Here is a 17,805-nt window from a genome sequence, read left to right as displayed (position 1 = left end):
TTTTGCTGAACCTTCACTTCCAGGTTTGGACTTGCACTCTTTTAAACTTGTTTCCGATTTCACGGTACTATATATTTTTCGCAGGATCCCGTCCGGGCGTTCCCCAGGTGATTGTGCTCTTGGCAACAAGGAAGGGGTCTGGGCAGGCCGACGTCAACCTTCCCCGGTACATTTCCCGGGTTCAGGACCTGGGGGGCAAAGTGGTGGTGGTCGGGGTGGCCGCAGCCCAGGGACCGAGACCACAGCGCCTCCTTGATGAGCTCATGACGCAAGTGATGGGCGCCGTGGCTCCAAATGAGATGTTTACCTTCAACGGCGGAAGCGAACAGTTCCGTGATAACATCCTGAACATCACCAATGCAGTTTGTCCAGGTCAGGAACACCCTAATATACCGTTGGCAAAAATCAAACTAGAATAACTTATTTTGTTACATTTCCTTAACTTGCCAATAATAAACTATTTGTCGAAATGTAGTTAAAATTTCCTCGAACCTTCTCGCAAAGAGAATATTATGTCTCTATCAAATCTATTATCGTATTAATAAAACAAAATATTTTTGCTTTTAGAGATTCCAACAACAATGGCCGTCACAACTACACCTAAACTGCGGCCACCACCTTCGCCAAGTAAGCTTAGGTTAATTTGAGCATAACTTCTGATCGAATTACCATAAAATGGCACTATGTCGTGGTTAGTAACAACCCCATAGCCTACTTAAATTGCATAAGACTATAGAAAATATTTAATGTGCCATCATACCTAAATATTTCTTGCTTTTTTAGCTTGTGAGGTCGACGTTTATTTCGTCGTTGACGCTTCTGCAAGCATAGGGCCTGCTGGATTTGAGATCCTAAAGAAAATTCTAATAACTCTGGTTGACTCATTTGACATTGCCACAGACTCCACCAGGGTAACACTTTATTGTCATATGTGTTTTATTGGTTTGTGTAGTTGTATTTTATTGTTCTATATACTTTTTTGTTTTAAACTTTTAATTTGGATATTTTGTTTTTGTTGTTTGGTAAAAGTAATTGTGTATTGTTAAGTAAAGCAACATAAGGCTTCACCAAGTCGGAAGTACCGGGTTATATTCCACTCAGATTAAGTAAATTGTTAAGCCTTTGCTTTAGATTACATAATTAATAATACTTCAGATTTGTATTAAAATAATACATATTTGTAAGTTAATTTATTTACATTGGTTTTCAAATGTTTTTATATGTACTTATAGGTGTCATGTTACTCACATCCCCTATATGCATTTTCATCTCCCGCATAATCAGTTGATTTAGCATAGGCGTATCTGTTTCGCGGAAATGTTATATTTAAGCACGTAATATCCAACATCCAGGAATCGCTTTACGCTTCGCAGGTCGGCCTAATCGAGTTCGGCAACGACGAAACCAACAAGGAATGGAACTTGGCCACCTACAAGCGTAACAAGCCAGGCATGATTGCGCGAATTAGGCAACTCAAGATGTTCATGGGAACAACTAACTTGTATGCGGCGCTGATACATTTGATCGACGGAGCGTTGCACCCGTCGGACATCGGAAGACGTCCTGGCGTTCCTTTCGTCATTGCAGTTTTCACCGATGGAAGAATTAAGGTTTACTCCCAGCACTTCTGTCCCGATCCTGCACAACGATTTTTGGCCAACCATATAGTTTTTTCTTATTTTATCGTGTTTTGGGTCTATGTAGCTATTTGTAATTTGTTGTGTTTGACGATATTTAATTTATTATTATAGGTATCAAAGTTTAGTAGAAGCTATTAAATTGAATAAAAGTGATTAAATGTAAAAAAAGCTATGTTTATTAATTTTATTATGTATCATTTAAGATCTTTTAATTGTGTCTGAGTTTCTAGCTTCGCTAGAGTGTTCTAGTGTTACTGATCAGGATTTCAGGTCGACATTTATCTTGCTCTAGGTGATTTCCATTATCACATATTCAGAGCAACGAAACCGACAATAATAACACAAACACAATTCAGTTGCCAATGAAAAACAAAAAGCTAGATAAAAAAAGATAAAAAAAATGTGCTGTTTCATTAAGGACGTTAACCTCTACGACACTTGGGTCGAAAAGCTTAACCAAGCAAGGGCGGAAGCTCAGCGTGGCGGCACGTGGCTTCAAGTTATTGCACTGGGACTGGACTCGGTGGATCGCCCGAACCTACACAAGCTGGTGGCGGACGCTGGTCGAGTGATTGTCGCCGCCAAGCCCGCTATCGAGAGCGAAGTGTTTCTACGCAACGTTTCCCAGGCCGTATGCGCAACTCCACCACTCCTGCCCACCACGCCGCAACCGCCTCTCCCTGGTAAGTGCAGCAGATAGTGGAAACATGCACAACTGCAAATAAATCTCGTCCCATAGGTTGTTTATGAAAATATGTTCAGAAAATAGGTTTCAGACTCCTTATGTTACTCTAATCTAAAGCAATACTCCAATTTTCCATTTTTTACATTTATTTAAAGTGAACAGCCCATGCAAACAGGAGTCTTTTACCGGTCCCGTGATGGCCGAAATTGTGAGATTGAACTCACCGCAGTCTATATTTTTCTGGCCTTGTCTTGCTTGCACTATAATCCTGATAAGGCCAGCTAATATCGGACTTTACTGTTTATAACAAGGCCTTGATTATGGGGAAAAGTCAAACCTATAGTAACCGAAACCTTTAGTATGCTGACAATTAGTTTTGGAAAACACGTTTTACTAAAACCTTTTTAAAAATAAATAATCTAAGATGTTTATTGTTTTATACTTATATTTTGCTTTATACTTTTTAAAAGCATAACCACTCTTTTGTTGTAAACAGTGTGTCACACGATGCCCCCAAGTGACATTTTATTTATCCTTGACGGAATGTCAGACGAACAAGCTGCCGTTACATCTCTTCCTTACTACAAAGAGATGCTCCGTAATCTCACCAATAACTTTGTCTTCGGGCCGCATAACACCCAGGTATTTCATTTTTTTATTTTAGCAGGCACAAAGTATATTATAAATTAAATCATCGTTGTTTTCGTTGCAATACTGGCCAGTTACAACTTGGCTGATTTAAGAAACCAGATAAAAAGTCTTGTGTATAAAATCTGATACGTTTTCCAGTTTGGCGTGTACTTCTACGGTGACCATAAAGTGTACGGGAGCCCTCCTGAGGGATTTCCGCTCAGCAGATTCGATACCCGTCAGGATCTGGACGACGCAATTGACAAACTCAAACGACCCGGGCGAATTTTTCCCGAGATTGCAGAAACACTTCAAAAAACCTTGGAGCAGAAGTTCACCGGTGAGATAGTCTTGCAAGGATTTACTGGTTACGCTACAACCATATTTGTTTTACATGGCTAATTATTCTGCGATAACTCTAAACAAAGAAACACTACTTGCTGCTGACAAACATTCGAAAGTTGACAAATATCGATCATATTCAGATTTACTTGTATTGTAGCCCATGCAGGATGTCATTCAAAACATGTCTTTAGCCTTTTCACGAGCGTGTTTAAATTGCCCTTCGTGAGTTTTTGTTGTTGCCTATCGCGCTCGTGGCAACCGGTGTCAATCTTTAGCACACTCTGATAGTATACAAGCTTGCTACTACAGTATGCTGTTATTCTCTTTAGTTGCAGCGGGTGGGCGACCAAACGCCAGAAAAGTAGCGATCATCGACATCCGTGAGCCCAAACTGCCCCCGTTGCCCCCTCCTGGCGCAGGAATGTCGTTTGTAAATGGTGGAAAGGACTTTCCTCCTGGAATGGGGACACCACCACCGCCCTCATTTCCAGGCCTTCCCCAAATGCCGGATTTTAATATTGTTGGTCCTCCATCGCTGAGCGTCGATGAGGTGGTTGCCAACGCTGTTAAAGCTGGAGTGGAAGTCGTGGCCTTGGTGGTTCCCCCAGAAGCCGACATGGGCCCGGACCTTGCCGATTACGTCAGTGTTGTCGAACCGGCCCTGAACAAGTCCGATGTAATTGTTCTGAAGAAGAGCTTTTCAGAACTCACAGAAGTGGCCGCGAACCTGACAGACCTGATTTGTCTTCGTAAGAAAAATCATGTTAATTTGTACCTCACGCAATTAACGCTATTAAAACTCGTAATAGATAGAACAACAAAGAAACAAATCAACGTGGTACAATTCGTGTATTATTTTCTTAGTTTGACCATGTATATATTTTTAAACAGCCCTTCCAGAAACTACCACTACGCTACCAGCTTCCACCACACCAACGGCAGCCGTTACCCTTGCTACAGCATCGACAGCTGAAATTACTGGCACCACAATTCCCATATTAACGTCCGTAACACCGACGCCTGTACCACCAGGTACCATATGCAACACATGGCACCGGAGTTGTTTGAAAACGCAAATTTAATGTTTTGTTTTTTTGTTATTTCAGTTACAATTTGCGACACAATTCCTCCTACCGACATACTTTTTATTTTTGACGGAAGGACGGACGAACAAGCCGCAACTGTGTCTCTTCCTTATTATAAGGAACTGCTTCGCAACCTTACGAGCAACTTCATCTTTGGACCAAACAACACACATGTAATTTACTGAATTTGATTGACATGTACTTTGTGTTGTTGTCTATCCCGCCAAATGTCTAGTATTAATAAAGTATGGCCGCATCATGAGAATGAAAATTGCTGACAGGTTGGCGTTTACTTCTACGGAGATACTTTAGAAGGTCACCTCCCGATGGGATTCCCTCTTAGTCGTTTCGAGTCTCATCAAGATCTTGAAACTGCGATCAACAATCTTCGGCGTCCTGGACGATATGAGATGAGCATCAGTCCGCAAATAAAACAAGCGTTTACGCAAAAGTTTTCCGGTACGCAAAACAGGTGTCATGCAGAATAATACAAGTATCGCAATCCCAACAGTCCGTGGTTGAAAACCATACAATGAACTGTTAATTATGTCAAAAATAAGGTTAGATATCTCTTTCGCATCCATATGTATTTGCTTACACAAAAATGAAAACTTCTCAATTAAACAGATATGCCATTCAGTAATCCTACAGCAGTTTAACTGACTTTTAAAGGCCTGAACTAACTTTTTTGGTGAAAGCAAACTTCGTACTTTTTGCAACGTGTCCTATAGACCTAATAATACACATAAACTAATTTCGCCCTGCTTACGGGTTATGCTTACTCGATCGTGTCCAAATATTTCTTAGCCAAACATGCGTTGCACATAGCTGAATCAACATATAAAACACATATTGTGACAAAAAAGGTTATGCATCAAAATTGTTGCTGAGCAACCTATTAATTATGCACTGCCCTGTCGATAACATTCTTGTTTTATATTTAACTCAACAGAATCGGCAGGAGGACGTCCACATGCCAGAAAAGTGGCGGTAATCGACATCCGAGAACCCTCGTTTGCGTTCTTCGGGGCGGGTCCACCAATAGTAGGAGGGCTTAATCCTCCAATAGTTCCTGGAATGCCAACAATGAAAGGTGAACCTTCTTTATCACCAGGAGGTGGACCCCCAATCGGAAGCGATGGTGGACCTCCTATAGGTGTAGGTGGTGGACCTCCGATGGGAGGTGGTGGTGGACCTCCGATGGGAGGTGGTGGCGGACCTCCAATGGGAGGTGGTGGCGGACCTCCAATGGGTGGTGTTGGTGGTGGACCACCTCCGATTGGAGCCGGTGGTGGACCTCCGATGAAACTTGGTGGATCCCCAATCGGAGCACCTATTTTATCCCCAGGAATCGGCGCCTCGCATTCACTTTCAGTTGGAGCAGTTTTGAAGGCCGCACTCAAACACGGCATAGAAGTATTTGCGTTGGTGATTCCACCAGATGAGGACATGGGCGACTCTTTGGCGGCGTATGTTGACGTGGTGAGACCTGCGCTGAACAAAAGTGACGTGATTGTGCTCTCAAAGAGTTTCCAACAATTGCCAAGCATAGTCAGCAACCTTACAGATTTGATATGCCTTCGTGAGTATCTTTCTTAAACTGTAAATATGCAGTAATTTTATTAAAATGTCTAACCTTTGTTTGAATTGTTCACCCTAATGTGTATAAAAACAGAACAATACGACGACACCATGTCATTTTAAATATTTCTGTTTCGTTTTATAGCCCACGTTGTTCGCACAACAACAGCTGCTGAAACAACCCACGTAGTTACAACTGAAGTAACGTTCTTGACTGAAACGACCGAAATATTTACGACCCAAAGAATTGAAACAACAACTGGCCCGTTTACACCAGGTGAGTACACAACTAAGGCTTAGTTGTCTATTGAATACTTTCTTTAATTTTAATTGGCCTACATTGCAGATTGTGTTTATATTTATATGCCTTTGTTATTTTAAGAATGCACTTCGATGCCAGCCACCGACGTTATGTTTCTGCTCGATGGTTCGGTGACTGATGCCAAAACGCCACACCTTCAACTTCTAAGAAACGTGACCGAGCAGTTGCCAATCGGGAAAAACCAAACCGAGGTTTGTAGCAACAGTTCTTCTTCGCATAGCAAATGACAGTTGTGTGCGATACTGTTGTGTGCATTCTCGAAATGTTTTATGCTGTAGTTTCTTAAGTTAGTTAAGTCATGCGCTATGCTTTTCTTCTGTAATTATTTTATTTATTTAGGTCGCTGTTTACTTTTACGATCGTTCCTTGTACGATACTTTCCCGCGGGGTTTCCCTTTTGGATCATTCGACACTCCCTCCGCTTTGGAAAATGCGTTGAGTCTCCTGGATTACCCCGGGCAATACAGGAAAACAGATTTTTCAAAATTAATAGAAGAAGCGTTGGACGAAAAGTTTGGACGTGAGTTGAGGAAGTAATCAAAAATTAAAGTATGTATGGATGAAGTATTTTGGAAACAGTCAAGGTGTTCTTGACTTTCGGTATGGTCAACAATAAAATGTATTTAGGCATATTTTGCACGTTCTATTAAACAATAAAATATAAGTGAACGTAGTTATCAAGAAGAATTGCAATTTAGTACATCCGCTGCAACCTGGTTGTATTAGGTTTTGTCCGCTGTGGGGTTAAGTTGCTAAACTGTGGCCTGAACCATGGTATTTTTGCCAAGGTCGTCTTCATCGGGTTGCAAATATATCTGCAGCAGTTTATCTAATTAAAAAAGAACGTCCCAAATTAAAATGCAGACGCTAATCATAAAATCGTTCCACGCAGCTGACGCAGGAGGTCGACCTCACGCGCGCAAAGTGGCCATCGTGGAAATGCGTAAAGCACCGCTGGGTGCGCCATTCGATGCGCCCGCGCGACTTCCGGAAGTTCTCAAGTCCGCCTCACAGAGCGGAGTCGAAATATTCGTGGTCGCTGTTCCGATGATGCCCGGATTCATCCGCGCCACGCAGAGTATCATAAACTCGACGGAGGACTTTGCGCGATCCCGGATCGTCGCGGTGCCTCACGGACTCGCGAGTCTTCCCAAAGAGGCCAACCGGATCCGCGACCTCATCTGTTCTGGTACGTCGCATTGTTCGCTAATCGCGCTTTATGATTTTGTTTTACCTGTGAGTAATTGCCACCAAGGGGGCAGTTTAAGGGGGTATGTGTGGCCATCAAATGAACTTCTATATTTCAAATCTGAATAGAAAAGTAGTATCAGTATTTCGTACTGTTCAAATTTGGAATGTAATTATTGTATTTTATTCATTCTAGTGTTGTTTTTTGATTGAATAATTGCTTTATACAACTTGAGAAATTGGGTAAGAGAATAAATTATCTCAGCCGTAACGAACTTGAATGGTTAAGGTCAGATTCAGCACTTGTTTGCACGGTTTGTGCGTAAATAAATAATGTACCCAACATCATTTATGCCTAAAAGTAATGCACTATATATTTTGTTACAGTTCCGATAACAGCAACGACTCAAGGTAAGTTTTTAAAACATCATATATGCAATCATCATACTGATAACATTTTTTAATTTCATAAATTATGCCTATAAATTTTGTTGCCCTTAAAAGTTTGAAAATCTTCAACATTTTTACTGTGTCATACAAGAAGTTGTTTTACCGTTGTAGCCACGACTGTTTACAAGACGACGGAAGTTACGACAAAGCAACCAGGTAATAGAAAATTTTGCTTGTTTACAACTTTTCATAGGCAATCATAAGCAACATGTTTTTGCTCAGTTTGTACGAAAATGCCTTCTACGGATCTACAGATTGTTTTGGATGGCTCCACACCACCAGTTGGTGTCCCTCCTCCGATCCACGAATATAAAAAGCTTTTGAAAAAGTTGATTAAAAGTTTCGATATTGGAACCAATAAGACCAGGGTAAGATCTACGACAAATGATTATCCTCTCAAAATTCAAAGCTTTTTTCTTTTCTTTTCAACATTCTAAGTTTTTTTTGTAAAGGTTGGCGTTAGCTTTTATGATGAAGGCGAACATCACACGTTCCCACAAGGTTTTCCCATTGGCACTTTCAACACAAGCAAAACCCTAGAGGAAGCCATCGAAAATCTAACTTACCCAAATAAACCAAGACACCCTTCTGCTCCTAATATCAATAAGATTTTACAACGTTTTGTCAACGGTTTGTGAAATGTACTAGTCTGTATCATTAAAAAAATATTGTATAATATGGATTTAGGCGTTTCTTTTTTAGGTGTAGTCTGAGTCGTAGAACTATTTTACTCTGAAAAAAATTGAGTTGACTAGCCAAACATTATTTATGTTTAACTTATAAAAGTAAAATAAGACTATAGAATATAGCTTTCCTCGTTTCCTGATTTACAGAAAGTAAACCTGACAAGCGCAAAGTGGCTGTTGTGGTCGTGACGTCAAAGGATGTTCCCACCATCGACGTTCCCGACACTCCTGACGTCATCACCAAGCATCACGTGAAAGATATGGAGACGGTTGTCCTGGTGGTGCCATGGAAACCGACAGCGAGTGATTCGGATGTGAAGAAGATAAAGGAGACAGTGCAACCGGCGGTCAACGATTCAAATCTGTTGGAAGTCCGTTCCAGTTTCCCTGGACTCGAAGATCATATTCCCAAACTGACAGAAATTATTTGCCAATGTAAGCTGCTTGTCAAAGATTGGTATAACTTTTATAAACAACAATTACTTACTGTCACGTCTTGTTAACATCTACAAGACCGAAGTACTCGCGCAGGATTCTGCAATTTATTATTATCAATAGAAGTTTAGGTAACATTTAAACATAAAACAATTATTACGATTGCAAGTTTAATCGTCCCTTTAAATTAACATGTAATTAAGCCAATAGATATATACACATTAAATCACAAGTAAGGATCTTAGGAAAATCTTTAATTATTTGTGTTTTCTTGATTTGTTTCAGATCCCCTGAATGTAACAACAACCGAAGCAGGTAAAAATTGTTAATTTCTGCAAACTATTGACTTTGATTAAAAAAACAATATTTTTCGTTACTATAGTAACTGGCAGCACAACTCCCGAAGTTAGCACGGCACCAACCATCACTGCAATAACAACTCCAGGGACAACCACACCTACTCCAGGTGATTAAGTTAACTGCATCTTGAGACATAAAACTCGTCTAACGAACTCATTTACTTTTATTGTATATATAAGTTTTTTTGGTAAATTGTTATCCTTTAAAAACTTGATTTTGAATAAAAAATATCAAGTTCAATATTTTCGCATATCTCATAATATATAACATATATATATAATGCTAAATCAGAAGCACACAAAACTTCACCATAATCATGTACGTCAATGAAGCATTGACGAAACAGTTCTGTTAAGCTCTAACTAGTGGAAGTTTCGCATTTTAACAACAGACTCAAATTACTTCTGTGCCACTTTGGAGTTTTGTATTTCTTTTCGCAGTATGTACGGAAATGCCATCGACGGATCTACTTGTCGTGTTGGATGGATCAACACCGCCAAGTGGTGTTCGCTCGCCAATTCACGAATATAAAAAGCTTTTGAAAAAGTTAATGAAAAGCTTCGATATTGGCAATAATAAGACAAGGGTAAGCATTCAGACTTTCTACAAAAATTTGAATGCGCATTATCGTTTTATTAAAACTATTAAAAAGGTGAATTGGTAAAAATGAAACATATATTTTTATTTGTTTGCTAGCAATGTATGTTATACGATGCATGGTGCAGTAATGTTGAGAGCAACAAGCTCTATGAAATCAATATATGTTGGCAAAGCGTTAAACACAACAAAACATGGCCAATTTTGCTGTGTCAGCCTCTGATTGTATTGAGTGGAAGTTGTTTTACGGCGAATTTTATTTTATTCCTAACAAACTTGTTATAACTTTTACACATTGATTGCTTGCAGGTTGGCGTAAGCTTCTACGACGACAAAGAAGAACATACATTCCCACACGGTTTCCCTATTAACACATTTAATACAAGCAAGAGCCTTAAAGAAGCTATCGAGAACTTAACCTACCCTGACAAGCCGAGACATCCTTCTGCCCCAATTATAAACAAGATTCTACAGCGTTTTGTCAACGGTTTGTGAAAATTATAACTACCATCTACTTTGTTTAATAACCTTTTTTATTAGCAATATACTAAAAGTTTTAGGGTGTCTTACTGTAGGTAAAACAACCATGTGTTCAAGATAATTTAATAAAAGATAATTAGGCCCAATGCAGTGGCAAGCTAATTTTCAGAGTTACTTTGGTTTTACCAAGTCTTTTTTTACAATAATCAATTTATAGAAAGTAAACCTGACAAACGAAAAGTGGCTGTTGTGGTCGTGACGTCAAAGGATGTTCCAACCATCGACGTCCCCGACATTCCTGACGTCATCACCAAGCATCAAGTGATGGATATGGAGGCGGTTGTCCTGGTGGTGCCATGGAAACCGACAGCGAGTGATTCGGATGTGAAGAAGATAAAGGAGACAGTGCAACCGGCGGTCAACGATTCAAATGTGCTGGAAGTCCGTTCCAGTTTCCCTGGACTCGAAGATCATGTTCCCAAACTGACAGAAATCATTTGTCAATGTAAGCTGCTCACTAGATATTGGCGTATCATTTATTTGAACAACAATTATTTAATGTCACGGCTTGTTTAAAATCAACAATAGAGTAACATTTAAATATAAAACAATTATCACGATTGCATGTTTCATCGTCCCTTTAAATAAATATTTAATTAAGCTAATAGATATATACACATTAAAAAAACAAGTAAGATCTTAGGAAAAGGAAAAAAATACTGAATTATTTATCTTTTCTTGAATTGTTTCAGATCCGCTGAATGTAACAACAACCGAAGCAGGTGAAATTTGTTAATTTCTGCTAACTATTTACTTTGATAGACAAAATCATCTTTTTCGTTATCATAGTAACTGGCATCACACCTCCTGAAGTAAGCACGGCACCAACCATAATCGCAATAACAACTCCAGGGACTACCACACCTAGTCCAGGTGATAAAGCTAAATGAATATAGAGACAAAAACTTGTCTAATCAAAAACTTGTGTAAAATTTGTCCAATTGTCTAATCTAAAGAATTTATTTAATTTTTGTTGTATATACAATTTTATGTGGTAAATTGTTATCATTACAAAACTTATTTTTGAATGAATAATATTAAGTTTAATAATTCCTGAGACCTTATAATATATATGTTAAAACAGAAGGCACACAAAACTTTACCATAATCACGTACGTCAATGAGACATGGACGAAACGGCTCTGTTCAACTCTAACTAATAGGAAATTTGTATTTCAACAACAGATTTGTAGTACTTTTGTGCCACTTGAAAGTTTTGTATTTTTTTTTCGCAGTATGTACGGAAATGCCATCGACGGATCTACTTGTCGTGTTGGATGGATCAACTCCACCAATTGGTGTTCGCTCGCCAATTCACGAATATAAAAAGCTTTTGAAAAAGTTAATTAAAAGCTTTGATATTGGCAATAATAAGACACGGGTAAGCAATTAGACTTTCTACAAATATTTGGATACGCATATCATCGTTTTATTAAAATTATCAAGACGGTGAATTGGTAAAAATAAAATTTTATTTTACTTTTTTGTTAACAATGTATGTAATGAGATGCATGGTTTAGTAATGTTGAGAGTAGAAAGCTCGACAAAACAAATCTATGTTGGCAAAACGTTAAACACGACAAAATATGGCCCATTTTGTTCAGTCTCTGTCTCTGACTGTATTGAGTGGAAGTTGTTTTATGGCAGAATTTTATTTATCCCTAATAAACTTGTTATAACTTTTACACATTAATTGCTTGCAGGTTGGCGTAAGCTTCTACGACGACAAAGAAGAACACACATTCCCACACGGTTTCCCTATTAACACATTTAATACAAGCAAGAGCCTTGAAGAAGCTATCGAGAACTTAACCTACCCTGACAAGCTGAGACATCCTTCTGCCCCAATTATAAACAAGATTCTACAACGTTTTGTCAACGGTTTGTGAAAAATATAACAATTAACCGTGTACTTTATTTTATAACCTTTTTATTAGCAATATACTATAAAAGTTGTAGGGTGTCCAACTGTTTTTTGGGCTTTGCAACTTATTATTAAGCTACGTAAGTCCGTAAACCGACATAACCAATTTGACCTATTCGACAACTAAGCACTAAGACGTTTCCTAAAAGCTAATCACAAAAGTTTCAAATTCTTGAAAAATGTAAGATAGTTAATGCAGTGGCAAGCTTATTTTCAGAGTTACTTTGGTTTTACCAAGTCGAAACTTTTTTACCATAATAAATTTTTAGAAAGTAAACCTGACAAACGAAAAGTGGCTGTTGTGGTCGTGACGTCAAAGGATGTTCCCACCATCGACGTTCCCGACACTCCTGACATCATCACCAAGCATCACGTGAAGGATATGGAGGCGGTTGTCCTGGTGGTGCCATGGAAACCGACAGCGAGTGATTCGGATGTAAAGAAGATAAAGGAGACAGTGCAACCGGCGGTCAACGATTCAAATCTGTTGGAAGTCCGTTCCAGTTTCCCTGGACTCGAAGATCATATTCCCAAACTGACAGAAATCATTTGTCAATGTAAGTTGCCGGCTAAAGATTGGCACTAATGTATATAACAAAACAATTATTTAATGTCACGGGTTGTTTAAAATCTACAAGACAGAAGTACAGTACCCGCGCAGGATTCTGTAATTTATTAACAATCGACGTTTAGGGTAACATTTAGGTATAAAACCATCATCACGATTGCAAGTTTTATCGTCCCTTTAAATAAATTTTTAATTAGGCTATACATACACAATAAAAAACAAGTAACGATCTTAAAAAAATCCTGAATTATTTATCTTTTCTTGATTTGTTTCAGATCCCCTGAATGTAACAACAACCGAAGCAGGTGAAAATTGTTAATTTCTGCTAACTATTTACTTTGATTAAAAAATCCTATTTTTTGTATTATAGTAACTGGCAGCACAACTCCCGAAGTTAGCACGGCACCAACCATCACTGCAATAACAACTCCAGGGACAACCACACCTACTCCAGGTGATTAAGTTAATTGCATCTTGAGAAAAACTGGTCTAATGAATTCATTTAACTTTTATTGTATACATAAGTTTATGTGGTAAATGGTTATCCTTTACAAACATGTTTGTGAATAAAGAATATTAAGATAAGTAACTTAGTACACCTTATGTATATGTTATAACAGAAAGCACACAAAACTTTACCATGATCACGTACGTCAATGAAGCATTGACGAAACGTTTCTGTTAAACTCTAACCAACCGAAAATTCACATTTCAACAACACACTTATATTACTTTTGTGTCACTTTGAAGTTTTGTTTTTCTTTTCGCAGTATGTACGGAAATGCCATCGACGGATCTACTTGTCGTGTTGGATGGATCAACTCCACCCACTGGTATTTCCTCGCCAATTCGCGAATATAAAAAGCTTTTGAAAAAGTTGATAAAAAGCTTTGATATTGGCAATAATAAGACAAGGGTAAGCATTTAGACTTTCTACATATATTTGGATACGCTTTATCGTTTTATTAAAACTGTTAAAATGGTGATTTGTGAAAAATAAAATATATTTTTAATTTTTGCTACCAATGTATGTATTACTATGCATGGTTTAGTAATGTTAAGAGGACGGTAGAAAGCTCGACAAAACAAATCGATGTTGGTAAAACGTTAAACATAACAAAACATGGCCAATTTTGTTGTCTCTGACTGTATTGAGTGGAAGTTGTTTTATGGCGAAATTTGATTTAATCCTAACAAACTCGTTATAGCTTTTACACATTAATTGCTTGCAGGTTGGCGTAAGCTTCTACGACGACAAAGAAGAACATACATTCCCACACGGTTTCCCTATTAACACATTCAATACCAGCACGAGCCTTGAAGAAGCTATCGAGAACTTAACCTACCCTGACAAGCCGAAACATCTTTCTGCTCCAATTATAAACAAGATTCTGCAACGTTTTGTCAACGGTTTGTGAAAATTATAACAACCGTGTATGGCTACTTTATTTTATAACCTTTTTATTAGCAATATACTAAAAGTTTTAGGATGTCTTACTGTACGTAAACTGACATAACCAACTATTTGATAACTAAGCGCAAAAACATTTCCTAAAAGCTAATCACAAAAGTTTCACATTAATAAAAAATATAAGATAGTTAATGCAGTGGCAAGCTAATTTTCAGAGTTACTTTGGTTTTACCAAGTCATTTTTTACAATAATCAATTTTTAGAAAGTAAACCTGACAAACGAAAAGTGGCTGTTGTGGTCGTGACGTCAAAGGATGTTCCCACCATCGACGTCCCCGACACTCCTGACGTCATCACCAAGCATCACGTGAAGGATATGGAGGCGGTTGTCCTGGTGGTGCCATGGAAACCGACAGCGAGTGATTCGGTTGTGAAGAAGATAAAGGAGACAGTGCAACCGGCGGTCAACGATTCAAATCTGCTGGAAGTCCGTTTCAGTTTCCCTGGACTTGAAGATCATATTCCCAAACTGACAGAAATTATTTGCCAATGTAAGATGCTCACTAACGATTGGTGCGTAATGTGCATAAACTTTAAAATCTATAAGACAGAAGTACTCGCTCAGGGTTCTTTAAACTATTATTAATCGAGGGTTTGGGTAATATTCAAATATAAAACTTTCTCACCACTGCTCGTTTTATCATACCTTTGAATAATACCTAATCTAGCTAATCAGCACACTAAAAAGCCATTCGAAAATCAGTAAAATCTAGAACTTATTATCTTTGCATCGTTTCAGATCCTCTGAATGTAACAACAACTGAAGCAGGTAAAATTTGTTATTTGTCTGCTAAACTTTGATTAAAAAAAGTTGTGATAACTTTTTAGACATGTTCTGAAATACTTTTTATATCAGGCATATAGCTACTATGTAGGCCTGTATAAAAACAACTACCGTACTCAAAGTCTAACATATTTTTTCGTTATTATAGTAACTGGCAGCACAACTCCTGAAATAAGCACGGCACCGACCATTAGTGGAATAACAACTCCAGGGACAACCACACCTACTCCAGGTGGTTAAGCTAACTTAATCTTGAGACATAAAACTGACCTAAACGTATAATTTAATTATACATATATATAACTAAGATAGATTCATATGAAAAATTGTCTATACAAACCTTAAGTTTTTTGTTTCTTAGTATGTACGGAAATGCCATCGACGGATCTACTTGTTGTGTTGGATGGATCAACACCGCCAGTTGGAGTTCCTTCTCCGATCAACGATTACAAAAAGCTGCTTAAACAACTAACCAAAAGCTTTGTAATTGGATCCAATCATACAAGGGTCAGTTTTAAGAAATTTTCAAATCTATGTGTTTCGTTATGAATTTCCTCATTGACCTCATATTTCTTTATTGACGTTTTAGGTTGGCATTAGCTTTTATGACGAAGGTGTACAAAACACTTTTCCACACGGTTTTCCTATTGGCACATTCAACACAAGCCAGACACTTGAAGAAGCCATCCACCATTTGACCTACCCGAATCAACCAAGGAGGCCTTCTGCTCCAAACATAAACAAAATCATCCACCGCTTTATTAACGGTATTGTTTTGAGAATTTAATAATTGCCACAACCTTACATATAGGTAATTGTTTTTAAGCTCCATTTTCAACACGTTTGCCTGGGTTATTACGGTAATTATATCGAAGCTTGTTTACTTTATTAAAAGTAATGTAATACGTAAGGTCGTTTAAAAAACATGTTATTGGTTTAGAATCCAAACCCGATCGCCGAAAAGTCGCCGTTGTAGTCGTGACGTCGAAAGACTCTCCATCGATTGACGTTCCAACCGTGAATGACGTCATCACAACTGCCCACGTTGATCACGTCGAAGTGGTACCTATCTTGATACCATGGCGACCGCCCTCGACCGATGACGTCATTAGGGAACTGAAGGAAACGGTTGAACCAGCGGTGCCGTCATCTCATTTGGTTGAAGTACCCTCGAGCTTTCCAGGACTCTTTGAAAAACTCCCCAAATTAAGAAACATCATTTGTCAACGACGTAAGTTGTTTATGGTAATTTCGCGAATTAGTGTTACAGTATTTCCAGTATATTTGAGTATGGTGCCATAAAGAATATACCAATTTTTTCTGGTTGGTGTATCTATACGTCTCGTTCTACAGTAAAAACCTAGTCATTAAACACAAACATGTCTTTTTATAAATCTTAATGACATTAAATACTGTTATCAACTAATAATCTGAAACAGCTATTCATAATAAGTTTTAATATCACACCCAATTTGATGTAAAACTCTTCTAATTTGTCTTTAGCCGAGGTCACCGCCGCCTACTCACCAACAGTAACAACTCCTTATTCAGGTATGAGATAAAAAATTGATGTACGAAATTATGTATACTGTACACAATCTATATTAAAAAAAACATTGATATATATTCATTTTATTAAAAGTACTCCTATTTACGTTAATTATATTACCATTTTCCAGTTGATCTATGTTCCCTTTGTTGCTTTATATCAATATTTTGTATGAATTTGAAAGCTTTAAACGCTACAGCATTCTTTACTATTTGATCCATCTTTGTTTTAGTTTGTGGCGCAATGCCTGCAACTGATGTTTTATTCGTTTTGGATGGATCAAGGGGAACACCCACGGAAATCTACAGGGACTTTCTGGGAGACGTTACAAGAGACTTCCATATTGGACTAAACAATACTCAGGTATTAAAACTGTTTCACTTCTGAATTTGTACAAACAGCATGTATGATGTAAAAGCAACGTTTTAGGTATTTTTAATTTCACGTTGTGTTTTAACGCTACTCTCGAGCTTGATAATTCAGACAACTTGCTCCGGACAAACAACGTGAGAATAAGAAACGTTTTACAGGTATGCAAATATAGCAGTTGTCGAGAGTCGTTAACTGTATGATCGTTTTTGAAGGTTGGTGTCTACTTTTACGCCAATAAACTTCGCGGGAGTTTTCCGATGGGATTTTCACTGGACTTTAACCACGACAGCGCGGAGCTGGAGAGGTCCATTGCTGGACTTCAGGCGCCGCAGACTTTGCGGGATCGAAGCGTTCCTCTCATCCAGGAAGCTCTAAATACGAAGTTAAAACGTTAGTTCTTTTTTTAATATTGTTCATCACAAGTATTTATTTTGTTCTAACCACGCAACAACGCTTGTGCAAGCTAGGAGAGACGTAGAGTTGTATAATGTGGTGATAGAGAAATATATTTCCTTTACTGTTTATACTACATGGCTTATATTTATATAGCTTTAGCTTCGTTATACCTAATTGGAATTTTTCGGTCGAGATGG

The 17,805-nt window shown here is 38.2% G+C and overlaps 1 protein-coding gene across 2 annotated transcripts in view; it reads left to right on the top strand.

The window, feature by feature from the left end:
- The window catches only part of LOC146168531 (uncharacterized), a 68,789-nt gene that overhangs the window by 21,732 nt on the left and 29,252 nt on the right, over nt 1-17,805 (top strand). The window contains exons 39-82 of one of the 2 annotated variants that reach the window (XM_083388833.1): nt 85-372; nt 568-627; nt 784-911; nt 1,374-1,610; nt 2,059-2,323; nt 2,822-2,967; nt 3,115-3,295; nt 3,630-4,049; nt 4,192-4,332; nt 4,407-4,558; nt 4,667-4,844; nt 5,338-5,967; nt 6,112-6,243; nt 6,349-6,479; nt 6,628-6,808; nt 7,181-7,477; nt 7,864-7,887; nt 8,038-8,082; nt 8,149-8,294; nt 8,379-8,556; nt 8,760-9,047; nt 9,333-9,362; nt 9,430-9,513; nt 9,848-9,993; nt 10,314-10,491; nt 10,702-10,989; nt 11,237-11,266; nt 11,334-11,417; nt 11,780-11,925; nt 12,248-12,425; nt 12,738-13,025; nt 13,312-13,341; nt 13,407-13,490; nt 13,807-13,952; nt 14,269-14,446; nt 14,711-14,998; nt 15,247-15,276; nt 15,440-15,523; nt 15,653-15,798; nt 15,881-16,058; nt 16,232-16,522; nt 16,795-16,842; nt 17,073-17,203; nt 17,425-17,602. In XM_083388833.1, coding sequence (XP_083244959.1) covers nt 85-372; nt 568-627; nt 784-911; nt 1,374-1,610; nt 2,059-2,323; nt 2,822-2,967; nt 3,115-3,295; nt 3,630-4,049; nt 4,192-4,332; nt 4,407-4,558; nt 4,667-4,844; nt 5,338-5,967; nt 6,112-6,243; nt 6,349-6,479; nt 6,628-6,808; nt 7,181-7,477; nt 7,864-7,887; nt 8,038-8,082; nt 8,149-8,294; nt 8,379-8,556; nt 8,760-9,047; nt 9,333-9,362; nt 9,430-9,513; nt 9,848-9,993; nt 10,314-10,491; nt 10,702-10,989; nt 11,237-11,266; nt 11,334-11,417; nt 11,780-11,925; nt 12,248-12,425; nt 12,738-13,025; nt 13,312-13,341; nt 13,407-13,490; nt 13,807-13,952; nt 14,269-14,446; nt 14,711-14,998; nt 15,247-15,276; nt 15,440-15,523; nt 15,653-15,798; nt 15,881-16,058; nt 16,232-16,522; nt 16,795-16,842; nt 17,073-17,203; nt 17,425-17,602 — 7,512 coding nt within the window. The remainder of the gene's footprint in view (nt 1-84; nt 373-567; nt 628-783; nt 912-1,373; nt 1,611-2,058; nt 2,324-2,821; nt 2,968-3,114; nt 3,296-3,629; nt 4,050-4,191; nt 4,333-4,406; nt 4,559-4,666; nt 4,845-5,337; nt 5,968-6,111; nt 6,244-6,348; nt 6,480-6,627; nt 6,809-7,180; nt 7,478-7,863; nt 7,888-8,037; nt 8,083-8,148; nt 8,295-8,378; nt 8,557-8,759; nt 9,048-9,332; nt 9,363-9,429; nt 9,514-9,847; nt 9,994-10,313; nt 10,492-10,701; nt 10,990-11,236; nt 11,267-11,333; nt 11,418-11,779; nt 11,926-12,247; nt 12,426-12,737; nt 13,026-13,311; nt 13,342-13,406; nt 13,491-13,806; nt 13,953-14,268; nt 14,447-14,710; nt 14,999-15,246; nt 15,277-15,439; nt 15,524-15,652; nt 15,799-15,880; nt 16,059-16,231; nt 16,523-16,794; nt 16,843-17,072; nt 17,204-17,424; nt 17,603-17,805) is intronic. The other variant, XM_083388836.1, reaches the window with a different exon arrangement.

This window comes from Ascidiella aspersa, chromosome 1, assembly GCF_963924565.1.
Source record: "Ascidiella aspersa chromosome 1, kaAscAspe10.2, whole genome shotgun sequence".
Classification (NCBI taxonomy): domain Eukaryota; kingdom Metazoa; phylum Chordata; class Ascidiacea; order Phlebobranchia; family Ascidiidae; genus Ascidiella; species Ascidiella aspersa.
Note: the sequence above shows the minus strand (reverse complement) of the source record. Positions and strands in the feature narration are given on the sequence as shown.